The 19,587-nt window shown below is 33.0% G+C and overlaps 1 protein-coding gene across 4 annotated transcripts in view; it reads right to left on the bottom strand.

The window, feature by feature from the left end:
• Positions 1 to 884: 884 nt before the first annotated feature.
• The window catches only part of LOC145242513 (protocadherin gamma-A4-like), a 590,587-nt gene continuing 571,884 nt past the window's right edge, over positions 885 to 19,587 (bottom strand). For all 4 annotated transcript variants that reach the window (XM_080105574.1, XM_080105575.1, XM_080105573.1 and 1 more), the window contains 2 exons: positions 9,897 to 10,041; positions 885 to 2,798 (listed from right to left, as the gene is read on the bottom strand). In XM_080105574.1, coding sequence (XP_079961700.1) covers positions 2,380 to 2,798; positions 9,897 to 10,041 — 564 coding nt within the window. In that variant the 3' untranslated portion in view covers positions 885 to 2,379. The remainder of the gene's footprint in view (positions 2,799 to 9,896; positions 10,042 to 19,587) is intronic.

Raw genomic sequence — 19,587 nt, 5'->3', positions numbered from 1 at the left:
AAAAATGTTGATTCTCAAGTAAAAAGGCTGGACACATGTAAACTTAGCACACCAGTTCTGCTGGTCTCTTAAATGTGCCATGTCTTTTGAAACATAAATAAAATATTAACATTTGTTTGTAAATGTTTGAGGTGAGAATTGGTGACTCGCATTATTCGGATTATTCGAACTACTGTTCTCGAGATGAGAACTGTAGTCCAAATAATCCAAATAATGTGAAATATTTCAAATTATCTCAGTTTCAGAATGACATTTTTTCTATTATAAATCCTCATAAATCATACATTAATATCTATTTATCATATAAAATCATCTTGTAAGATTTTAAAAGTTTGACTTAAATAATATTTAAGCTGTCATATTAGAATTTTATTCTGACTAGCCAATCTGTGATTGTTATATTATATTATTGACATTGTAACATATTTTTCTACAGTTTGTTAAAAAAAATTATACACTCTCTTCCGAATACTTCAGAATTATTTCATTATTTACTTTGATTTATCCGTTTTACGGCATATCAACCTTTTTTAGATTATTTAATGCCAAGCACCGTAAAAGGCTTGTCTTATTTGTGGCATGGCTTATCAACCATTTCTTATTTATTTAATGTCAAAGCACAATAAACAGTTTGTCTTGTCTATTTTACGATGTATCAACCCTTTTTTTAATTATTTAATAATGGTGAGTTTATATCATCATAGATGTTATTATTGCACAATTGAAAATTGCAGCTTTGAACAGATTTAAACTCATGATAGTTAATTCCATATCCCATCTGGACAACTGGTACCATTTTCAATTATGGCTGAAACATCAAAATCAGTAATTGTTAATTGCTAGTTGAGGAACATAAGAAGAGTTAGCTCCCTTTCTACTAAAGATTTATTTATTTTTTCTGTATAAGATTTACAGTGTGTAAACAAAAATTATAAGTAAAATGAATGTACTATTTCCCAATCAACGCCAGGCATATACGGCTACTTGCTCATAAAAATGCGTATACAGTGTCCATTTAGCAAATGAAAACATTGGTAATTATTTGCTTATAAATTAAAAATTAAATCCAGAGGAATGTCTTCAAATAACAAGTAATCTTTTCCATTGAAGTAAATTATTTTTCAAAGGTAATTCTTAAAAATGATGTTATGGGAAAAAGTACTTTAAAGTTTCCAAGTTAGAAACGTTACAAGTACTTTTTATTTTTGTAAGAAATAAGGATAAATATTTTTTAAACTCTGTGGTCAGCCGACGCCATATTCAAATGTTGAAGAAGTGAAGCCGGTTAAGATCTTGTGACTAGCAACACTAATAGCAAAACAGATACTACAGAATATAATAAACAAATATTGCAATATTATAATAGAGCAACGTTGCTAGCCTGTCTCTGCTTTATCCTTATTTTCATGGCAAGTGCTCGTCTGAGCTTCAATCTATGATCCCCTCTCGCCAAACTTTCATGAAAAACACTCGTCTAGCCAAAACCACTATCAATAATTTCCCACACTCTTTATCTGTGCTTAAACCTAAATGTAGATTTTATGAACAAAGCTTCTTCCTTAGAACTGCACGCCTGTGAAATTCTCTTCTGTTTGCCTGCTTTCCAGCTGACTACAATCTGATTGTCTTCAAGTCCAATGTAAACAAGTTCTTGATGAACCGTCCCCCTAGGTAATCCAATTCACAAAATTCCTACTACTTATGTTTACTACGTTATAATCACATTGGCCAATGTATACCCATTAACTCTTATCCTCGAGTGGCCTCCGGGCCTTGATAAGTGGTGATTCCTGTATAAAAAAAAAGAACAGATACTACAGAGTATAATGAATTCCTAATATATTCTTGAAGAATTTTTTTTATCCGAAAATTTGGATTTAAAAGAAAACATTACAAAAATGGCATTGTTAATGGCTTCTAATACTTAAAATAATCTTAACTATGAAAAGAAAACTTCTTGAAACAACATTTTTCAAAAAGTTTTTAGCATAAATATTTTTTAAGAAATAAAAATAGTTTTGGGATTTTTAATGGACAAAAATGCTATTCTGAAATAATATCAATATGAAAATATGTGTTTTATTTACATTCGGAAATATATGGCACGCATTTGTGATGCTAGATGCTAAACTTGCCCCTTTCATAAGGCAGCAGTACTAGGGTGCTGAAGTTACACAATCCAAAAGGCTCCTTTATTAATGATTCTACAATCATCATTCAAAAAAATAAATAAATACGGTCCTCAAAGGCTTAGGTTGAGAAGGGGAATTATGTAAAAGTTTTTTTGTTTTTTTGTTTTTTTAGATAAAAGACACCAAATCTGGTGACCCATCTAATGTTGTAACTCCAAAAAACAGTTTTTTTTTTAAATTTACTTTTTCATGAATGCTTCACAGAATGTGGTGGTGACGGGCTCTTTTTTGCAGTTGATTCCTGGTTGAAAGGCTTAACAGTTGGAGAATCGACGGTTGTAGTGAAATATTTAATCCGTTCAAAGCAGTCAGAATTTGACATGCCTTGCGATAATTTTGGTACTGACTTTGGGCTGTACGACAGTCGAACAATGTCCGTCAAGTTGTTAGATTTCACCAGCGCATCTGAAACGCCTTTACTGTCTACGGAATTTGGCTTCAGGGTGGCCCACTGCCGGTAGTTTGCAACTGGTTGAAGGTTAGCCGGATAAAGGCACCTGGGAACTGTCCTTGTATTCCCGGGTGACATAAACGTTTTTAGCGATGGTCGCATATCCGTGCTCTGTTGGGATTGGCAACTCACTAACGCCTGGCTGGTGCTCCCATCTAAAAATAAAAAAAGAGGAAATAAATTAAATCAAATTTAGAAAAATAACAATTTCAGAAGAAATAAAAACATTTCTGATCACTTCTTAGGTTCATATTTCTATAAAAATAAACTTTCGGTTAGAGAATGAAATACGAGATGAAAAGAAACTGGAATCTTGTCAAGATCTCAATAGTTCTAGTAGACAAAAGAGTCACTGCACTCATGAAAAAAAAAAAAAGAATTTTAAAAACTACCTGGCGAATATACCCGATGAACCAAGTGCAAAAGAGATCCAAACGATTGCATTTAAATAGGGTGGTTAGAATCCTGAAAGGTTTAGTTTTTTTATAGGTTGATCTTTTTCTTGTACTGCATAACAGATTTGTAAATGAGAAAGAGAAAGGAAGAGATGTAGTTTGAGGGAGTGGTGTAGAGAGAGAAAGAGAAAGACAGAAAGAAAGAAATTTTCTCGTGTTTTAGAGCTCCAATTCACTTGATCTTTATATGAGATACATAGATATTCGAATATTCTATCACAGTTCCTCTCCCATCTCAAACACTGAGTTAGAAAAGAATTTGTGAACATAAGTTTCCTCTTCCCAAACGATCATTTAAATATGTTATTGTATATCGTTCTTGTTGTCACTTAGTCTTGCTAGATTCGAGAAAAGGAATTCATCTAGTCTAGTGGGGTATTAATCTTCGTTTTTCCTCTCCCCAATTAATCATTTTTATAAATCAAAACACAAAAAAAGAAATGCTGAGGATGAAGTTTGATTTCAAAATATATTTATAAATTTCAAACAAAAATAAATATCTGTTTATTTTCGTAATAATGCGTTGTTTTGGCTTCAAACGTATCTAATGCGTATTTTATTCGTTCAAACTCAATCAACGCTTCTATCAAGGAACGCACACCCTTAACAAGTTTATTAGTTAAGAGTCCCAAGTCTTATTTGTCTTTGAGAAGCACACAAACGTTAATTAATTCTTAGAAGAACCAAGTGACTACACTTTATTGTTCCAGTTTGTTTTCTCGGAATCTCACATATATTACATACAAATCAAGTGTTAGCACCAAGGAGGGGTCCCTTAATTTCTGAGATTTAACTTAAGTGAAATAAAAAAAAAAGTGAAAAACATGAAAATAATAACCGCTGTTTATTAAAGGCGGTATTCGGTGAAGACTTGTAACCATTTATCTATTCGTGACTAATTAACCATTGACAGGTCCTTTTTCTGTCTCATGAGAGCAAGGAAACAAGCAGTACAATAATCCAATTTTATTTCCTACATATGATTAAGCCAACCGACAGGTTATCTTGTCTCATATGAGGCCCCAGCTTATCTCAAATGTCAGATTCTGTCAATCATACTTGATATTCGAGAATAATTCCTATTTTTTCTGAAAATTGGTTGTTGTTGTTGTTAATTGAATTATCTGCCCTTTGCAGATTGTCTGTTTCGTGTTTCTACAGTTATATTACTTTAACAGTCAATAGTTAGTAATTGAGTTATCTTCTTTTTGTAGATTAGCTGTTTGAAGTTCTTGAAGCTAGATGGCTCTGGTCAACATTCAATTTGTATAAGAGGCAGTCTCATTGGTATATAAACTGTACTTTTGAGTTGAAGAGAACTATTGATTATATGTTCTACAAAAGTAAAGACTGAAAAAGTTTGATATCAGAGAGCATAGTTAAAATATGCTGATATCCGTTTTAATTTAATATTTGGAAATTCTTGGATGGGCATAACGATATCTTGATATTCAATAATGACAATGCAGTTTCTTAAAGCATTGAGTATGATACCTAAATAGATAAGTATTAGGTTATCACAATGCAAGAAATTGAAATATTATGATATGTAAGTATTGATAAGGAAGACAAAATTTGCTTCTCGATACACATATTATTTTTCAATAGTAAATCTTACTTGATTTTTACTTTTTTTTTTGTTTTGTTTTATATTTAGTGATCATTTCATCAGTGATCTAATGTGTGTGACCGTGTGCCATAATATATTTCAAGGAAAAACCTCCTTTTCAAATGACACGTGTTTCAAATTCTCTTGAAATGACTGGGAATGTTGTTTTATTGTTATACTGCAGTAAATATCAATGTCGCGCACAGTAAATAGAATATAATTATTTTATATACAAAGTGTGTTATTAAATTAATATATATTAGTCCTCACGCGAAAGAGCAGGACACAAAATGTTTTAAACAATAATGATAATAATAGAATAACAATAACAAAGACTTTCGCTGGCGAGGACTACTATTGACCGTAACCAGTTATACAATACTTTTGAAATTTTCATCTCTATTTTACTCGTTATGTACTGAATATTTGTTAATGAAACCGATATGAAATATGTTCCTTATTAAATTTTAAAGATTTTCTATTCTGAAAGAAGTTTAAAAAAATTTAATCTAAAAAAGTTATTTTAAAGTTTTTGTTTAAAAAAAAATCAAATTTTCTCATTATTCAGACTTGTATTACAAAGACGTGGTTGCAAAAAATGAGTTGTGGTGTGAGGAGAAATACAAACTGGAACAGAGAGAATACTTAGACCTGTAATAATACAAAGAGGGGGTTGCAAAAATGAGTTGTGGTGTGAGGATATAATACAAACTGAAATAGAGAAAAGGAGAGTTTAAAAATATAATCTTAAAAAGATAAGATACAAGTTAGAAAAGCATTTCATCCAAGGCATGAAAATTGTTAAACAAAATGTTTTTACTATAGGCTTTAAAAATAAAGGTACAACATTCAATTTGAAATTTATTTATCTTCAAAGTGCATTTTTATAAATTTTACAAATTAAGGTATAAAAATTTAATTTAAATTGAATCAAAAAGTTACCTTGGATTTATTTTATGTGATGTAAATTTTGTTGCAATTTAAAAACATTATCTTTCATCTAGCAATCAATGATATAGATATAAAATTTTCAATAATTTAAAAAAAAAAAAAAGTGCAACAAAATGTACATTACATAACAATGTTCATGCCTTGGATGAAATGCTTTTCTAACTTATATATATATATATATATATATATATATATATATATATATATATATATATATATAGTCTTTGAAGTTTTTAACCTTTAAAACTATACAAAAAAATATTTTTATCATTCCTTAGAAAACCATCCAGTCAGTAAGTCATTTAATCACCTGCAATCACTGCATCAACTCGCTCTCGAATTTACTATAATACCAATAATATATTTTTCAAGGGATCATCAGTTGTTTACCATGAAACACTGTTTCGGGGATTTCAAAACAAAACAGTATATTACATCATGGCTCCCCAGCAGAGTTGATCAAACACCACCACCCTTAATCTTAGGAAGAAGACATGTTACAAACATTTGATCCAATTTCCTATTCTTAATTGCAATTACTAACCTTTTCATACTATAAAAATGAATTTCTTACCTTTTTTATAATACATGTATTATATTATATATATATTATATTATATATTTGTGCCTAAACCTAAATGTAGATTCCATGAACAAAGTTTCTTTCTTAGAACTGCACGCCTGTGGAATTCTCTTCCGATTGCCTACTTTCCAGCTGACTACAATCTGATTGTAGTCAGCTGGAAGTATAACCGTCCTCTCTTTATATATATATATATATATATATATATATATATATATATATATATATATATATATATATATATATATATATATATATATATCCAAAGGAGTTAGAATTGAATTGTGAACATAGAGGACAACAGGCTACATTTCTGGATTTCGATATAAAAATTGAGGATAGAATTTTTTTTTATAAAATATTCGATAAAAGAAACTCTTTCCACTTTCAAATAGTTCGTATGCCGGATAAAGATAGTACCTGTCCTGTTTTTATGTTTTATGGAACCATTATATCAGAGTTTTTGAGAATAGCTCACGTTACTTTAAAATTAACAGATTTTATACCCTCAGTTTCTAGCTCAGTAATAAGGATGATAAAACAAGGTGGGGATAAAACTAAAATATTTAAACATTTAAATAAAGCATGTGTCCGTTATCCTAATGCTGTTGAATCCTATAAAATTAACCAGAATATATTAATAAAGGAAATCCAAAACTACATTAGTAATTTATAAAATGTATTATATAAAATAAAATATGTATTATATAAAATAAAATTTAAAAAATGTTTTTTTTTAATGTATATATTTATAATTATTTTAACCTTTATATATTTTCTAATTTTGAATAAATAAGAATGTAAATATATAAAGTACTAATTATAGTAGGGGGTGATAAGTAGTCAAATGTATTAATTCTAATCTTATAAATACAAGACTGGTAAATTAAAAAATATATCCATTTGGAATATAGAAACAGATGAATCTCACAGGTAAGGAATTCATTTTTATAACATGAAGCCAAATGAATTAAGAATAGGAAACTAGATCTTATATCTGCACCATTTTTTCTTCTTAAGATTAAGGGAGGTGGTGTTTGATCAACATTACTAGGGAACCATTATTTAATATACTGTTTTGTTTTTAAATCCCCGAAACAGTGTTCCATGGTAAACAACTGATGATCCGTTAAATTACCATTAGTATTATAGTGAATTTGAGAGAGCGAGTTGATTGCAGATTATGAAATGACTTACTGACTAAATAGTTTTCTAATGAATGATAAAAAATATAAAAATTAAATAAATTTGTCTGTATGGCTTTAAACATTTAAAAAACTTCCAAAACTATATATATACATATATATATATATATATATATATATATATATATATATATATATATATATATATATATATATATGAAAATAGAATGGAGGTGAAGGGACCTGAATACTCGACGTTTCCCCCGATTTATGCGGGCTTTTTCAAAAGGAATGGTCATTGAAAAAGGCCGCATAAATCGGGCGAAACATTGAGTATTCAGGTCCTTCCACCTCCATTCTATTTTCATATATATATATATATATATATATATATATATATATATATATATATATACGTAAATTACGCAACATTCTATTTTCATATCGTCGGATTTAATCCAGCTTAACAATCATATATATATATATATATATATATATATATATATATATATATATATATATATATATATATATATATATAGTTATGTCTCGGAAGTAGAGTGAAAAGCACATCTTATTTTTCTTTATTAATATTTTTTTTTTTTTTTTCCTTGTACACATGTTTGTGAATTATTCCATGGATTTCTTCCTTTGGATTATTATGGGCCATCTTCTTCCAATTACGGGATTTCCTTGGATTTTACTTGTACAAATGGAAATTCTTTTAGCTTTCTTGAAGTTTTACATTTGGATTTTACCGTCACTGGATTTTTTTTCTTCCACCAGACTATCCATTCATGTGTAATCACCTTTTTCTTTACCATATTCCCTCTGCGTAACTTATTTTGTTTTCAAGTAAGATCTTTGACTTACTTGTTGTTTCATCAAATACTTCTGCATGCAAAATCCGATCCCGCATTTTGCTAATTCCTACCCTCCGATGAGAAGGAGAGTATTTCTTTGAAACTCCGCGGATTAAGGACTATCCATTTATCTAGTGTTTCCTTTTCAGATTAAATATGTTTTTAACTCATTTCAAAGTGTTTTTAACATATTTTATTAACTGTTTGCTCATATATATATATATATATATATATATATATATATATATATATATATATATATATATATATATATATATAATACGGCACAATCACATTGACACACCAGTTAAATAATGTTGTGCCTGACCAATACCAGATAGGTAACCATTTTGGAAAGTTAGGTGCTATATGTACCACGCAGAGTTGTAGAAATTAAATTAACAGGTTGCTATCTGGGACATCCGAAGTCTTCGTTAGCACATGCATCTAGGAGAAGGTAACCCTGATGCCAAAACTTCCGGTCTACTGTGGCAGTCATCTGCACCAACAAAGGTTAGCAGTAATACTAAAAAGTGTTGTTGGTCCTACACAAAGCTTTCATCACTATAAACAAATCATGTGTGGATTTCTAAGTAACTTAGTTGTTGTGGCGGAAGCTCATACGTCGAAATTGATGGAAGAGTCCATCATATACAGGGTGGCTCACTTTAAAGTAACCCAGAAAATGTAGTAAAGAGGAGGAACATTCTTTTATTGTTTATTTAAATAGCATTGTTTAAGTTACCAGCGACATTGTTTAAATCACCTGTAGTGTTATAAAAGGTGCTGGAAGTGCTACACGTAGACATCTATGGATTTCTGGGCACGTTTAACAACGCTTGCAGATACTGCATGTAGATCTTCTCTGGTGATAGCGTTGGTAATGTTCTCCTTTAATCGATCTAGATTGTGAGGATTATTTGCATAAACTTTCTGTTTTAAAGTCCCCAAAAGACAAAAATCACATGATGACAAGTCCGAGGAACGTGGTGGTTATAACCCTTTGCTTATTGTTCTCTCTTCTGTAAACATGTCATGAACAGTGATCTGTGAGATGTGTGACATGTAGTGCTATCTTATTGGAAAAAGAATTGCATTCTGTCTTGTGGTGTCAGTTGGTCGTTAAGAGAAAGATTAGAAAGATCAGGCTACTTTTAAGTGGGCCACCATATATAATGTATATAATATTTATTTATTATTTTATTTATTTATTTATTATTATTATAGAGGAAGGTTAAAATCTGTTATTCTATTAATATTACAATTATTGCTATACTTTATTTGAATTATTATTAGTGTATTTTAAAATATCAATAATAATATTTTTCAAATTTACTGGTAATTTTATTTTTCTTCGTACCACCACGGCAAGAGTCAATGTAATCCACAGCAAATGAAAAAAAACAAAATTGGATTCTTTAAATGATCAAATGATTTTTATTACATTTACTTGTAACTCTTATATTGGTGTACTTATTTTTTTTTTTAATTACTCAATGTGTTAATTTGATTTTAGTAAATTCTTATTTATTAAAGTTCAAAATTTAATTTGTTAACTAGATTTTTAACTTCAATAAGGAGAGATAAACATAACCTTTTTGTGAGTTATCTCCTCTTTGTTAAGCATCAATGCCTTTTATGGCTTACCTGTAATTTCTTTCTGCTTATTATGACCTTTTGGTAGAAGATCTTCTCTGCTTGAGTGGCTGGAGGTCAGAGCATTAGTGTGACCAGCTGGAAGTATAAACGTCCTCTCTTTATGTTCCCCCAGGCCACACTTTCCTCCAATTTCCTGAAAGAAAGAAAATAAATAAATTAAGATAAAAATATTTCTGCATTTTTAAGATAATAATTGATAATTTGAAGTATTCAGACTCCTCTATTCTTCAAGTGGGTCTTATCGAACTATCTCTCGATCTCATCACTTAAAACTTTTATTCGATCATACATGACAGAACGAGAGTTATTAATTAAATCAATAGATGAAGGGATCTATACAGATTCCGTCGTTTGACAGAAATCGAAATGATATACAAAGAAAATAGTTTGAATGAGTAAATAGAAAAAGGATTGCCAAATATGCTGGTCCTTGTAGAAAAACTGAATTGCAGAAGAAATGTGATACTATTGACGCCTGCCTCAAAAAAATGTTAGGAATTAAAAAAAAAAGAAGAAAAAATATAACAAAAAAAAAGGAGAAATAAGTTTATCAGTAAAACAAAAGTATAGGAGTGTAACAATAATAGGAACAAAAGTATTAATGCGTTTTACAACAGTTCAGAAGAGTAAGAGACAATTTGCAGACAGTATTGGGTTTGCAACGGTTGAAGACAACTTTGAGTTGAGAATAGTTTCGAGTTGGACACAGTAGAACGCAGACTGTGGCTCAGAGTGGATCGCGATGAGTTAACGGCCACTGAAGAACCTCAGCAGACGACTAAGATGCAAACGTTAGCGTGCAGAGGGTGATACACGCGCCCAGAGTGAAACTAATATTTGCAGAATGTATCAGAGTTTGTGTTTTTGGTTCTTGTTTTATTTTTTTATACTTGTGGACCTATGTGTGCCAACCTCGGTCACCTTCAATGTGAAAGACAGCGACATGGACAAGAGAGAAGATGGAAGAACGGTAGCAAAGGGATCTGAGAATCATATTATGAGGGAGAAGGGATACATTGATAAAATAATAATAATAATAATAATAATAATAATAATAATAATAATAATAATAATAATGAAGCTATATAATTGTAAGTTCCCCCCCCCCGCCAAAAAAAAAATTGTTGTGTTGGCATAAACTGATGCCACACCAAATAATCGAGGAGGGTCAAGGAGGAGGCAAAGACCAAGGAGGGAAAACACTAACCACCAGACCTCCATTGGATGAGTGCAAAATGAACTGAAACCTTGGGAAGGCTTTATGCCACCTACATCCCAGTGAAAACCAATTGTCATTGCCAATGAGAAATCAATAGTAGACGGATGTTGCAATAATGCAAATTAATTTGCAAAGGTTATCGAAAGAGGTGGAGAATACTAGAAATCTGGGGAGATTTGTTGTCAACCAAACTCCAGGGAACACCACAGGTTGTTCTCATAGAGAAATATTTGATGATGCCCTGTGTGGAAACTCCTAGTTAGTAATAATAATAATAATGTGGAAGTTGAAGAAGGTAGAAGTTGTACCTGTTGTTATGGGATCCCTTGGGAGTGTGAATTGGACAAAACGTTAAGAAAGAAATAGCGACAGCCAAGAGAGAATTTACTGAAACCACTAAAAAACGCATCGAAGCACAAAAATTGGGAAATCGTGACTTCTGGAAAATATACAACAGTGTAGTAAATAATGGGCAATCAACAATTCCCCCACTAACCAACAATCACGAGGTTGTTTGCTCAGCAACCGACAAAGCTAATATGCTTGGCAGCCGGTTTGCCTCAAACTCCACACTGGACCCTTCCAACCACCCCCTGCCTGACTTTCCTTTGCGGACAGACGCCACGCTAGACGATCTAAAAATCACCCCTGCTCAGGTACATGCTATCATAAAAAATCTTGACACTTCAAAAGCATGTAGACCTGATCTCATCCCAGCTGTGCTATTAAAAAAGTGCTCAGCCGAAGTAGCTCCAGTTCTCTCCAAACTCTACAACAAATGCCTTAATGAATTCGGCTTTCCGGGCTGTTGAAAAACCGCTTCTGTGGTACCAATATTCAAGAATTCAGGCGAAATAACTGACCCATCAAATTATCGCCCCATTACCTCCTCCCACTTTTCGCCAAAATATTTGAGACCATAATTAACCATGTTCTAGTCCGGCACCTTACAGATGCTAAACTTCTGACTGACAAACAATATGGATTTAGACAAGCCCGTTCCACAGCTGACGTCCTCACTGTAATCTCTGAACGTATATACCATTCACTGGACAAAGTGGGGGAGGGCAGAGTGGTAGCTCTAGATATATCTAAGGCTTTTGACAGGGTATGGCACAAGAGTCTCCTCAGGAAAATTAAATCATACGGTATCACTGGTAGAATACTTAACATAATTAAATCCTTCTTAGATAAGAGAAAAATCCAGGTTGTCCTCGACGGTCGAACATCTAAACAGTGTGATATAAATGCGGGAGTGCCTCAGGGGTCTATTCTTGAACCTCTATTGTTCCTGATATTTATTAATGACCTCCCCGACAAAATTGCCTCTGAGATGGGTATATATGCTGATGACACTACACTCTATAACAGGCATGACAGGAAAACAAATTAACACATATCTAAAGAAATGGCAGAAACACTAGAGGATGACCTCCAATCTGTAGTGGAATGGGGACATAAATGGATGGTCACATTCAATGCCGCCAAGACTAAACTGGTTTCCTTCAATAACTACAAGAAACCTTCTCTGCCACTAATAGCAATGGCCAGTGACTCCCTGTCTGAGAGTACATCTTTCAAACTGCTTTGCCTAACGTTCACAGGAAACATAAGCTGGAACAGTTATATTGAAAACATTGCCAGGGCCGCTGCAAAAAAGGTAGGCTCTCTCTAACGTGCTAGAAAACTACTGACACCTGAAAGTATCCTGTATCTCTATAAGGCCACCATTCGCCCATGTATGGAGTATTGTTGTCACATCTGGGCTGGTGCGTCTACTACTAGTCTCTCGCTCCTAGACAAGGTTCAAAAAAGAGTCACCAATCTGATAGGCCCTGAACTGGCATCTAAGCTTCAGCCTCTGTCCCATCGACGAAACGTTGCGTCCCTCTGCTTGTTCTACAAGTATTTTAATGGTGAATGCTCTGACGAACTGCAGACACTTGTGCCCCCACGACACAGACACCCTCAACAAACCCGACAGGCAGCTAAATCCCACCCCCACACAGTAGAGATCCCTAGATGTAAAAGATCTTTCTACTCCAGTAGTTTCTTCCCCAGAACCACTAGACTCTGGAATTCCATTCCAGGATCCTGCTTCCCTAACTGTACTGACATGCAGAAGTTCAAGTGCAACGTGAACCGACATATTGCTGCCCAAATCCCTACATAGTGCCCCAGTAGTTACTGACCCTGATAGTAGCCCCCTACAACAAAGTGGCAATGTGCCTTGTTTGGGGTGAAAATGTAATAAAAAAAAAGAAGAAAGAAAATAAGGAATCCATTGCAATGTTGGAGTACTTCAGAAGACTGTGTTATTGGGAACCGCCAGAATCTTGCAGAAAGTGCTGCAAGACTGAGAAAAGAAGATGCTGATAGTCTATGTTCGTTTGTTATGATCCGTCTATCAGTATAAAATCAGCATTATCCAACAGCCAGACAGAGAATGTGACAACAGAATAATGACTTCATTATGTTCCTTCTATCACATGTATTTTAACATCTCCTCCTTAATCTAACACTAGGTTAGTTGTGATCTTCCCCGTATGGGTAACCTATCTCCTTCCTCCTCCTTTAATGAGAAGCATTGTTTTGAAATGCCAACGTATTAAGAGCAATGACTCTTATTCCCATTGATGTTTGCCATATTGAACTGACAAAGAAATCAACATACACCAATATATATTTTCTTTTGTCTTGTCTATAATTTTCTTCATATATATATATATATATATATATATATATATATGACATTCCCTATCTTGGGTTGAGCATATTGGGAAGGTATATACAAATTGCCATTAGCATATTAAGCGATGCTCTTTGTGTAACCAAATTGAGCTTAGGCGTTTGGACAATGTCAAAACATTGTTAATTCAGTACCCGCATGGCAGCAGCTGAATAGCGTAATGGTTAGAAACGCTGACTGTTGTTTGGGCGGTTGAGTTTCGATCCTGGCTTAAGGTAGTTGCTTGTCTAGCCACACTGATGAGCTGTGATACACTGAAACAGTACTGTATGTGGATGAATACATACACACACACACACACACACACACACACATATATATATATATACTAGCTTTATATACCCGGCATTGCCAGGTTGAAACAGATTGTCAGTCGGAGGGTTTAGTCAATACTATTTTGTTAAATAGTATTAACTAAACCCTCCGACTGACAATCTGCACCGAATGTTTTACTTTCTTACGATTTTCTCTGAAAGTGGACCACATGTTGGATTTATGAAAGCATAAACACATCCATTTTCTTCTATGAAAATTAAACGGGAAATAACTCTCATAGCTTCAAGAGGAAATAAGTCTCATGGCTTAAATAAACTTACTTCCGTTTTTGAAGGCAACTGGTAGTGGAATTGAAAATAAATTTAATTAAATATAAACAGAATTAAAAATAAAAAAACTTTAAATGTTAATATTTCTAAATAGAACAATTAAAACAATTCTATTACAACAAACAATTAATAATATGAAGATCATTATTAAAATATATTCTCTTTAATGTAATATGCAAATGAGTTTTTTTCTTAAATGTGGATTTGAATAAATTGTATATATAGAAATCATTCTATATGGAAAGTGTGTAAACGCCGAAACCTATGCGGCATTGCTTGGCCTTCTGGCCAAGACTTCCACCGCCCTCGACACAAATGAATTATTGTATTACCTTTATTGTTATCTTTTTTGGTTTTACACGCTAATAAAAAATGTTTAAAAAAATTGGGTGCTAAGTAGGACGTCCCCAAGTACGAAAGTGTAAATGCAGTATTATGGCGAAAGAAGATCCTAGCTAAGAGAAACTTTTGTTCAGGTCTAGAGTGACAAGGATGACTAACGACCGCCAGTTTCCTCCCTTTTGAGTTGTCCTTGTGCCTATTTTTTTTTTTTGTTCATGTTAATTTTTGCCTGAATAAAGGATTTAATATCTCAAAGTTCAAAATGTAGTATCTGTTCCAGCAGATAATGCAATCAAAGATCATATGTGGGGGCAACCCCACAAATAAGACCATTACTCTTGTAGCAACCATTATTGGTCAATGTAGGAGAAACCCGTCATACCAATTGTCACTATCTAGTTTCCCCTCAGACGAGAGCTAGTCCCCCTCCTTCCCCCTATCTCCACATTAAAAAACGGCCTTGTGCCTAATTTGCTCAGTAAGAAAGTAAATAAATACCAACGTCTATTTTCGGTTTTAAAATTAATTTGTGAAACAATTAAATTGTTAACAAACAAACAAACAAACAGACAGGAATACGACTTTATTATAATAATATATATATATATATATATATATATATATATATGTATATATATATATATATTAGTGGGTGGGTGACGATGGTCGAGTGTTTAAATTCTATTATTTCTTTTTCTTTCCATTAGCAGCAAACTAATCCGAGTCAAGTTCTCACGTTGTAATACCAATTGAAATATGACGCTTAAAAACAGAATTAATGGGAGAAAACGCCATGGCCGATAAGAAGGCGCTGTGTCAACAAAGCAGTGTGACGCTGCTTACAAACAACATCACTGACAGGTGCTTACTGATAGATTTCCATACTCTCTCCCCAACCTGTCCCTCTCTTTCGCACGTGCATCCTTTTCCTCTGTTTACTAGTCTGCCTCCCCCATCATACTGGCTGAAGAGGATTCTATGACCTGACAGACCTAGCTTAGTTAATCAGGGAGAAAGGCAATGAGCCAAAAAATGTGAGATGATGTCCATTGTTTACATGACGCTGAAATAGAATATAAAATTTCAAGTCTCTTCTCTCTTTTTAGTTGAGTAGTCATTGATGTTTGAATTTTTTTTTTTTACTCATTCCACTACAATATGTGTGTGTGTGTGTGTGTGTGTGTGTGTGTGTGTGTGTGTGTGTGTGTGTGTGTGTGTGTGTGTGTGTGTGTGTGTGTGTGTGTGGAGAGAGAGAGAGAGAGAGAGAATGAGAGAATTAAATAAAATCTTGGACTTTGAAATCGGTCAAAATTGTTTATATATATATATATATATATATATATATATATATATATATATATATATATATATATATATATATATACAGAGTGGTCCAATAAAATGTATGCACTCTTTAAATTATCTCAACTTGCTACATGAATATGCCACCCAACGTTTCCAAGAGATGTTTAAGAATAAAGAATGGTACTTCCAATAGGATGGACCAGTGGACCACATCGCCATAATCATCATGACGCAACAGCCTATCTTTATGGTCACCTGCCAAACAGATGGTTAGGACGAAGAGTAAGCACCGAGTACTATCCACGATCAGCGGATTTAATCCTCATGGATTTTCAGAGGGGTGAGGAAGCATTTTAAACACAAGGTTCACGCCAAAAAAACTAGCTACCACGACTTTGTTTCAAAATGGCGTAATGTAAACATATTATAAGGTATTTACAGCTTCTCTTCCAATTTTCTGATTTTAATCATGTCAAAACGCATTTTATTTCCTTTTGGTTTGGTTGTTACTATTTCTTCTGGTGAGTTAAGGGCAAAATAGATTCACTGATTGATATGATAATCAAGTGATTGATTTTGTGTTACGAAACAGATACTATCAAAATTTTAAATGTCAACTGAATTAAAGGAATAAATTGTAAGATGATCAACATCCTGAACTTTGAAATATAGACTTTTGTCATTCATTCATTATATTGCTCTGTAATTACATTGAGCTTATTAAATAAGGATTGGTATATATTGTAAGGAAATAAAGTATATTTCCACACACATCTCCTCCGACTGCAATACCGTTACACCGTTCCAACAACTTTTGGAAGCCCCCTCCCCCATGGAAGTGCTCTTGTGTGAACATGTCAATGACTCTTGTCTCATCACAGCTTCTTTCATTTCCTCAATTGTCTCATAACGACAGCCGCTAAGGTTTTCGATGCGCTTATGGGATAATCAAAAATCATAGGGGTTAGGGTTAGGATTAGGTTAGATACATTTTTGTAATATTATTTATTGTATTTCCATGGTTTTTGTTGTTGTTGTTTGTTTGTTTTTAATTATCATTATAATTTTCTCGTATAGGCACTTTAATTGATAGTACACACATGAAACTATAGTTCTCTTCGAAGTAATCTCTTCCGGCTGCAATGCATTTATTCTACCGTTCGAACAACTTCTTTAAGGCCCCACGGAAGTCCTCTTGTGTGAACATGTCAATGACTCTTGTCGCCTCACAGCCTCTTTCATTTCCTCAATTGTCTGATAACGACAGCCTCTAAGGTTTTCCTTTAGCTTATGGGATAATCAAAAATCATAGGGATTAGGGTTAGGATTAGGTTCGATACAGCCTTTTTACTCTCCTCAATTTTCTCATAACAGCTTTTAAGGTTTTCCTTGAGCTTAGAGAATAACCTAAAGTCACGAGGAGCAAGGTCTGAACTATAGTGAGTGTGAGGAACTGTCTTGATGTCAATCTTGGTCAAATCTTGTCTGTGACAAGGATGGAGTTGTGAACTAGTGCATTATCCTGATGGAAATGCCATTGACCTTATTGCAAGAGTGCTGGGCTCTTCCTGAACTCTCTTAAAACATCAACATAGTATTCCTTGTTGACTGTCTGTCCAGTGGGAACCCGGTGCATGTAGATCATGCCCGTGCTGTCAAAAAAAAAAAAAAAAAAAAAGATCCTCATAAGTTTCTGGGTGGATTTGCTCTGCCTGGCCTTCTTGGGTCTGTGAAGCCAGTATGCTTCCACAGGGAACTCTGTCTTTTGGTCTCTGCATCATAGAAGTGAATCCAGCTTTTGTTGCAGGTCACGAGAGCATCAAGAACTACGGGATCTGACTTAATCATCTCGACCATCTCTCTGCTGTCTTCCTTTTTTTATATTCTCTGAGCACCCTTGGAACAAACTTGGCGCAAATCTTCTGCATCTTCGTTTCCTCGTGAATAAATATATCCAAGGAGAAAATATGGAGAAAGAATGGATAAGTGATTATAAATATAAATATGATATTGGACCCAAAACAACAAAGAATATACAAAATGTAAAATTTATTAGAATTGGTTAGCGAAATAGGAAAACTTAGGAAAGAATAAAGAACAGATTCAGTCCACTGAAATTTCATTAAAATAGAACACAGGATGAATAAGACTCTGGCATATTGAGTTTACAAGAATTACCCCCCTTTGATTAGATTAAAATAGAAAGAGAGAATAATCTTACTTCTACTTGTCCAAATTTTTAAACTTAGCACACACAACGTAAATAAAGATGAAATAAGAAATTATAATTCAAATACATAAACGTATAACAACTCATGTTATAACAAGTGACGATGCTATCAAAACTTGTGGGATTAATTTAAATTCAACTACCAATTAAACCTCCGAAGAATATAAACAAAGAAAAAAAAAACGAATAAAACAACATGAAGTTTCGTATTAAAGGCTTATTACTATGATTATGACAACAGCATATTCTTATCATTGGTTTGACTGTCGAATATATATATATCCGACATAGTTAGATACAGTTAATCAAGATTTAGGCCTAGATAGAGTGTTGGAAATTGTTGGTAGTGATTGTAACTAATTGTTTGTCCCTTCCTTATCGAATCATTCTTTCTCTCATTTATATGGTTACGACAAGAGAATATATATTTTTTTGTTTTGACTCTCGATTATATATCCGACAGAGTTAGATATAGTTATCAACCAAGGACCACATCATTCTATATAAAAGCATATAAGATATCAACAGATACACACTCGAGAGCCAAAAACAATGAAAAGAATATGCTGTTGTCATAGCCCTACTAATTACTTAGAACTACCCAGTCATGGCTGACGGAATGAGAACATGCAATAATCGTGGATTAAATAATGGGTACTGTTTGAAATTCTGTGCAGATTACTGAGATTGATAGAAGATCCCCGAGTCTGACAATGATACACCTGAAGAAGGTCGGCGGTTACATCGACTGAAACGTTATTGAAATGACACTCAAAATGAGAATAGCAGTCCGAAATATCCAAATAATACTAACGTCAAAGACAGCTTAAGACTCATTAATTTTATACTGAAAATCCATATCGTGAGAAATCAATTTACCATCAAAGAACTAAAAAATTATGAAAGCATTTTTTATATCCAGAGAAAAAGAATTACATTTGCAAGCAGGATTAAATTGGAGAATCAGTTTTGTTATGACGAATTTAGTGCAGAGTTAGATATAGTTGATCAACCGAGGACCACATCATTCTATATAAAAGCATACAAGATATCAACGAATACACACTCGAGAGTCAAAAACAATGAAAAGAATATGCTGTTGTCCTATATCTACTAATTACTTACTAAGCATACTCTAACTGGAAAATAGACTATAAAAATATAAAAGTATAAAAATTAATACAAATTTAAAATAGGACTGAAAGAATGGTAAAATAAATTTTTTAAAA

This window comes from Euprymna scolopes, chromosome 21 (assembly GCF_053919585.1).
Source record: "Euprymna scolopes isolate OS-2025 chromosome 21, ASM5391958v1, whole genome shotgun sequence".
Lineage (NCBI taxonomy): Eukaryota > Metazoa > Mollusca > Cephalopoda > Sepiida > Sepiolidae > Euprymna > Euprymna scolopes.
The sequence above is the reverse complement of the archived record's forward strand: the minus strand, read 5'-3'. Positions and strand labels throughout refer to the sequence as shown.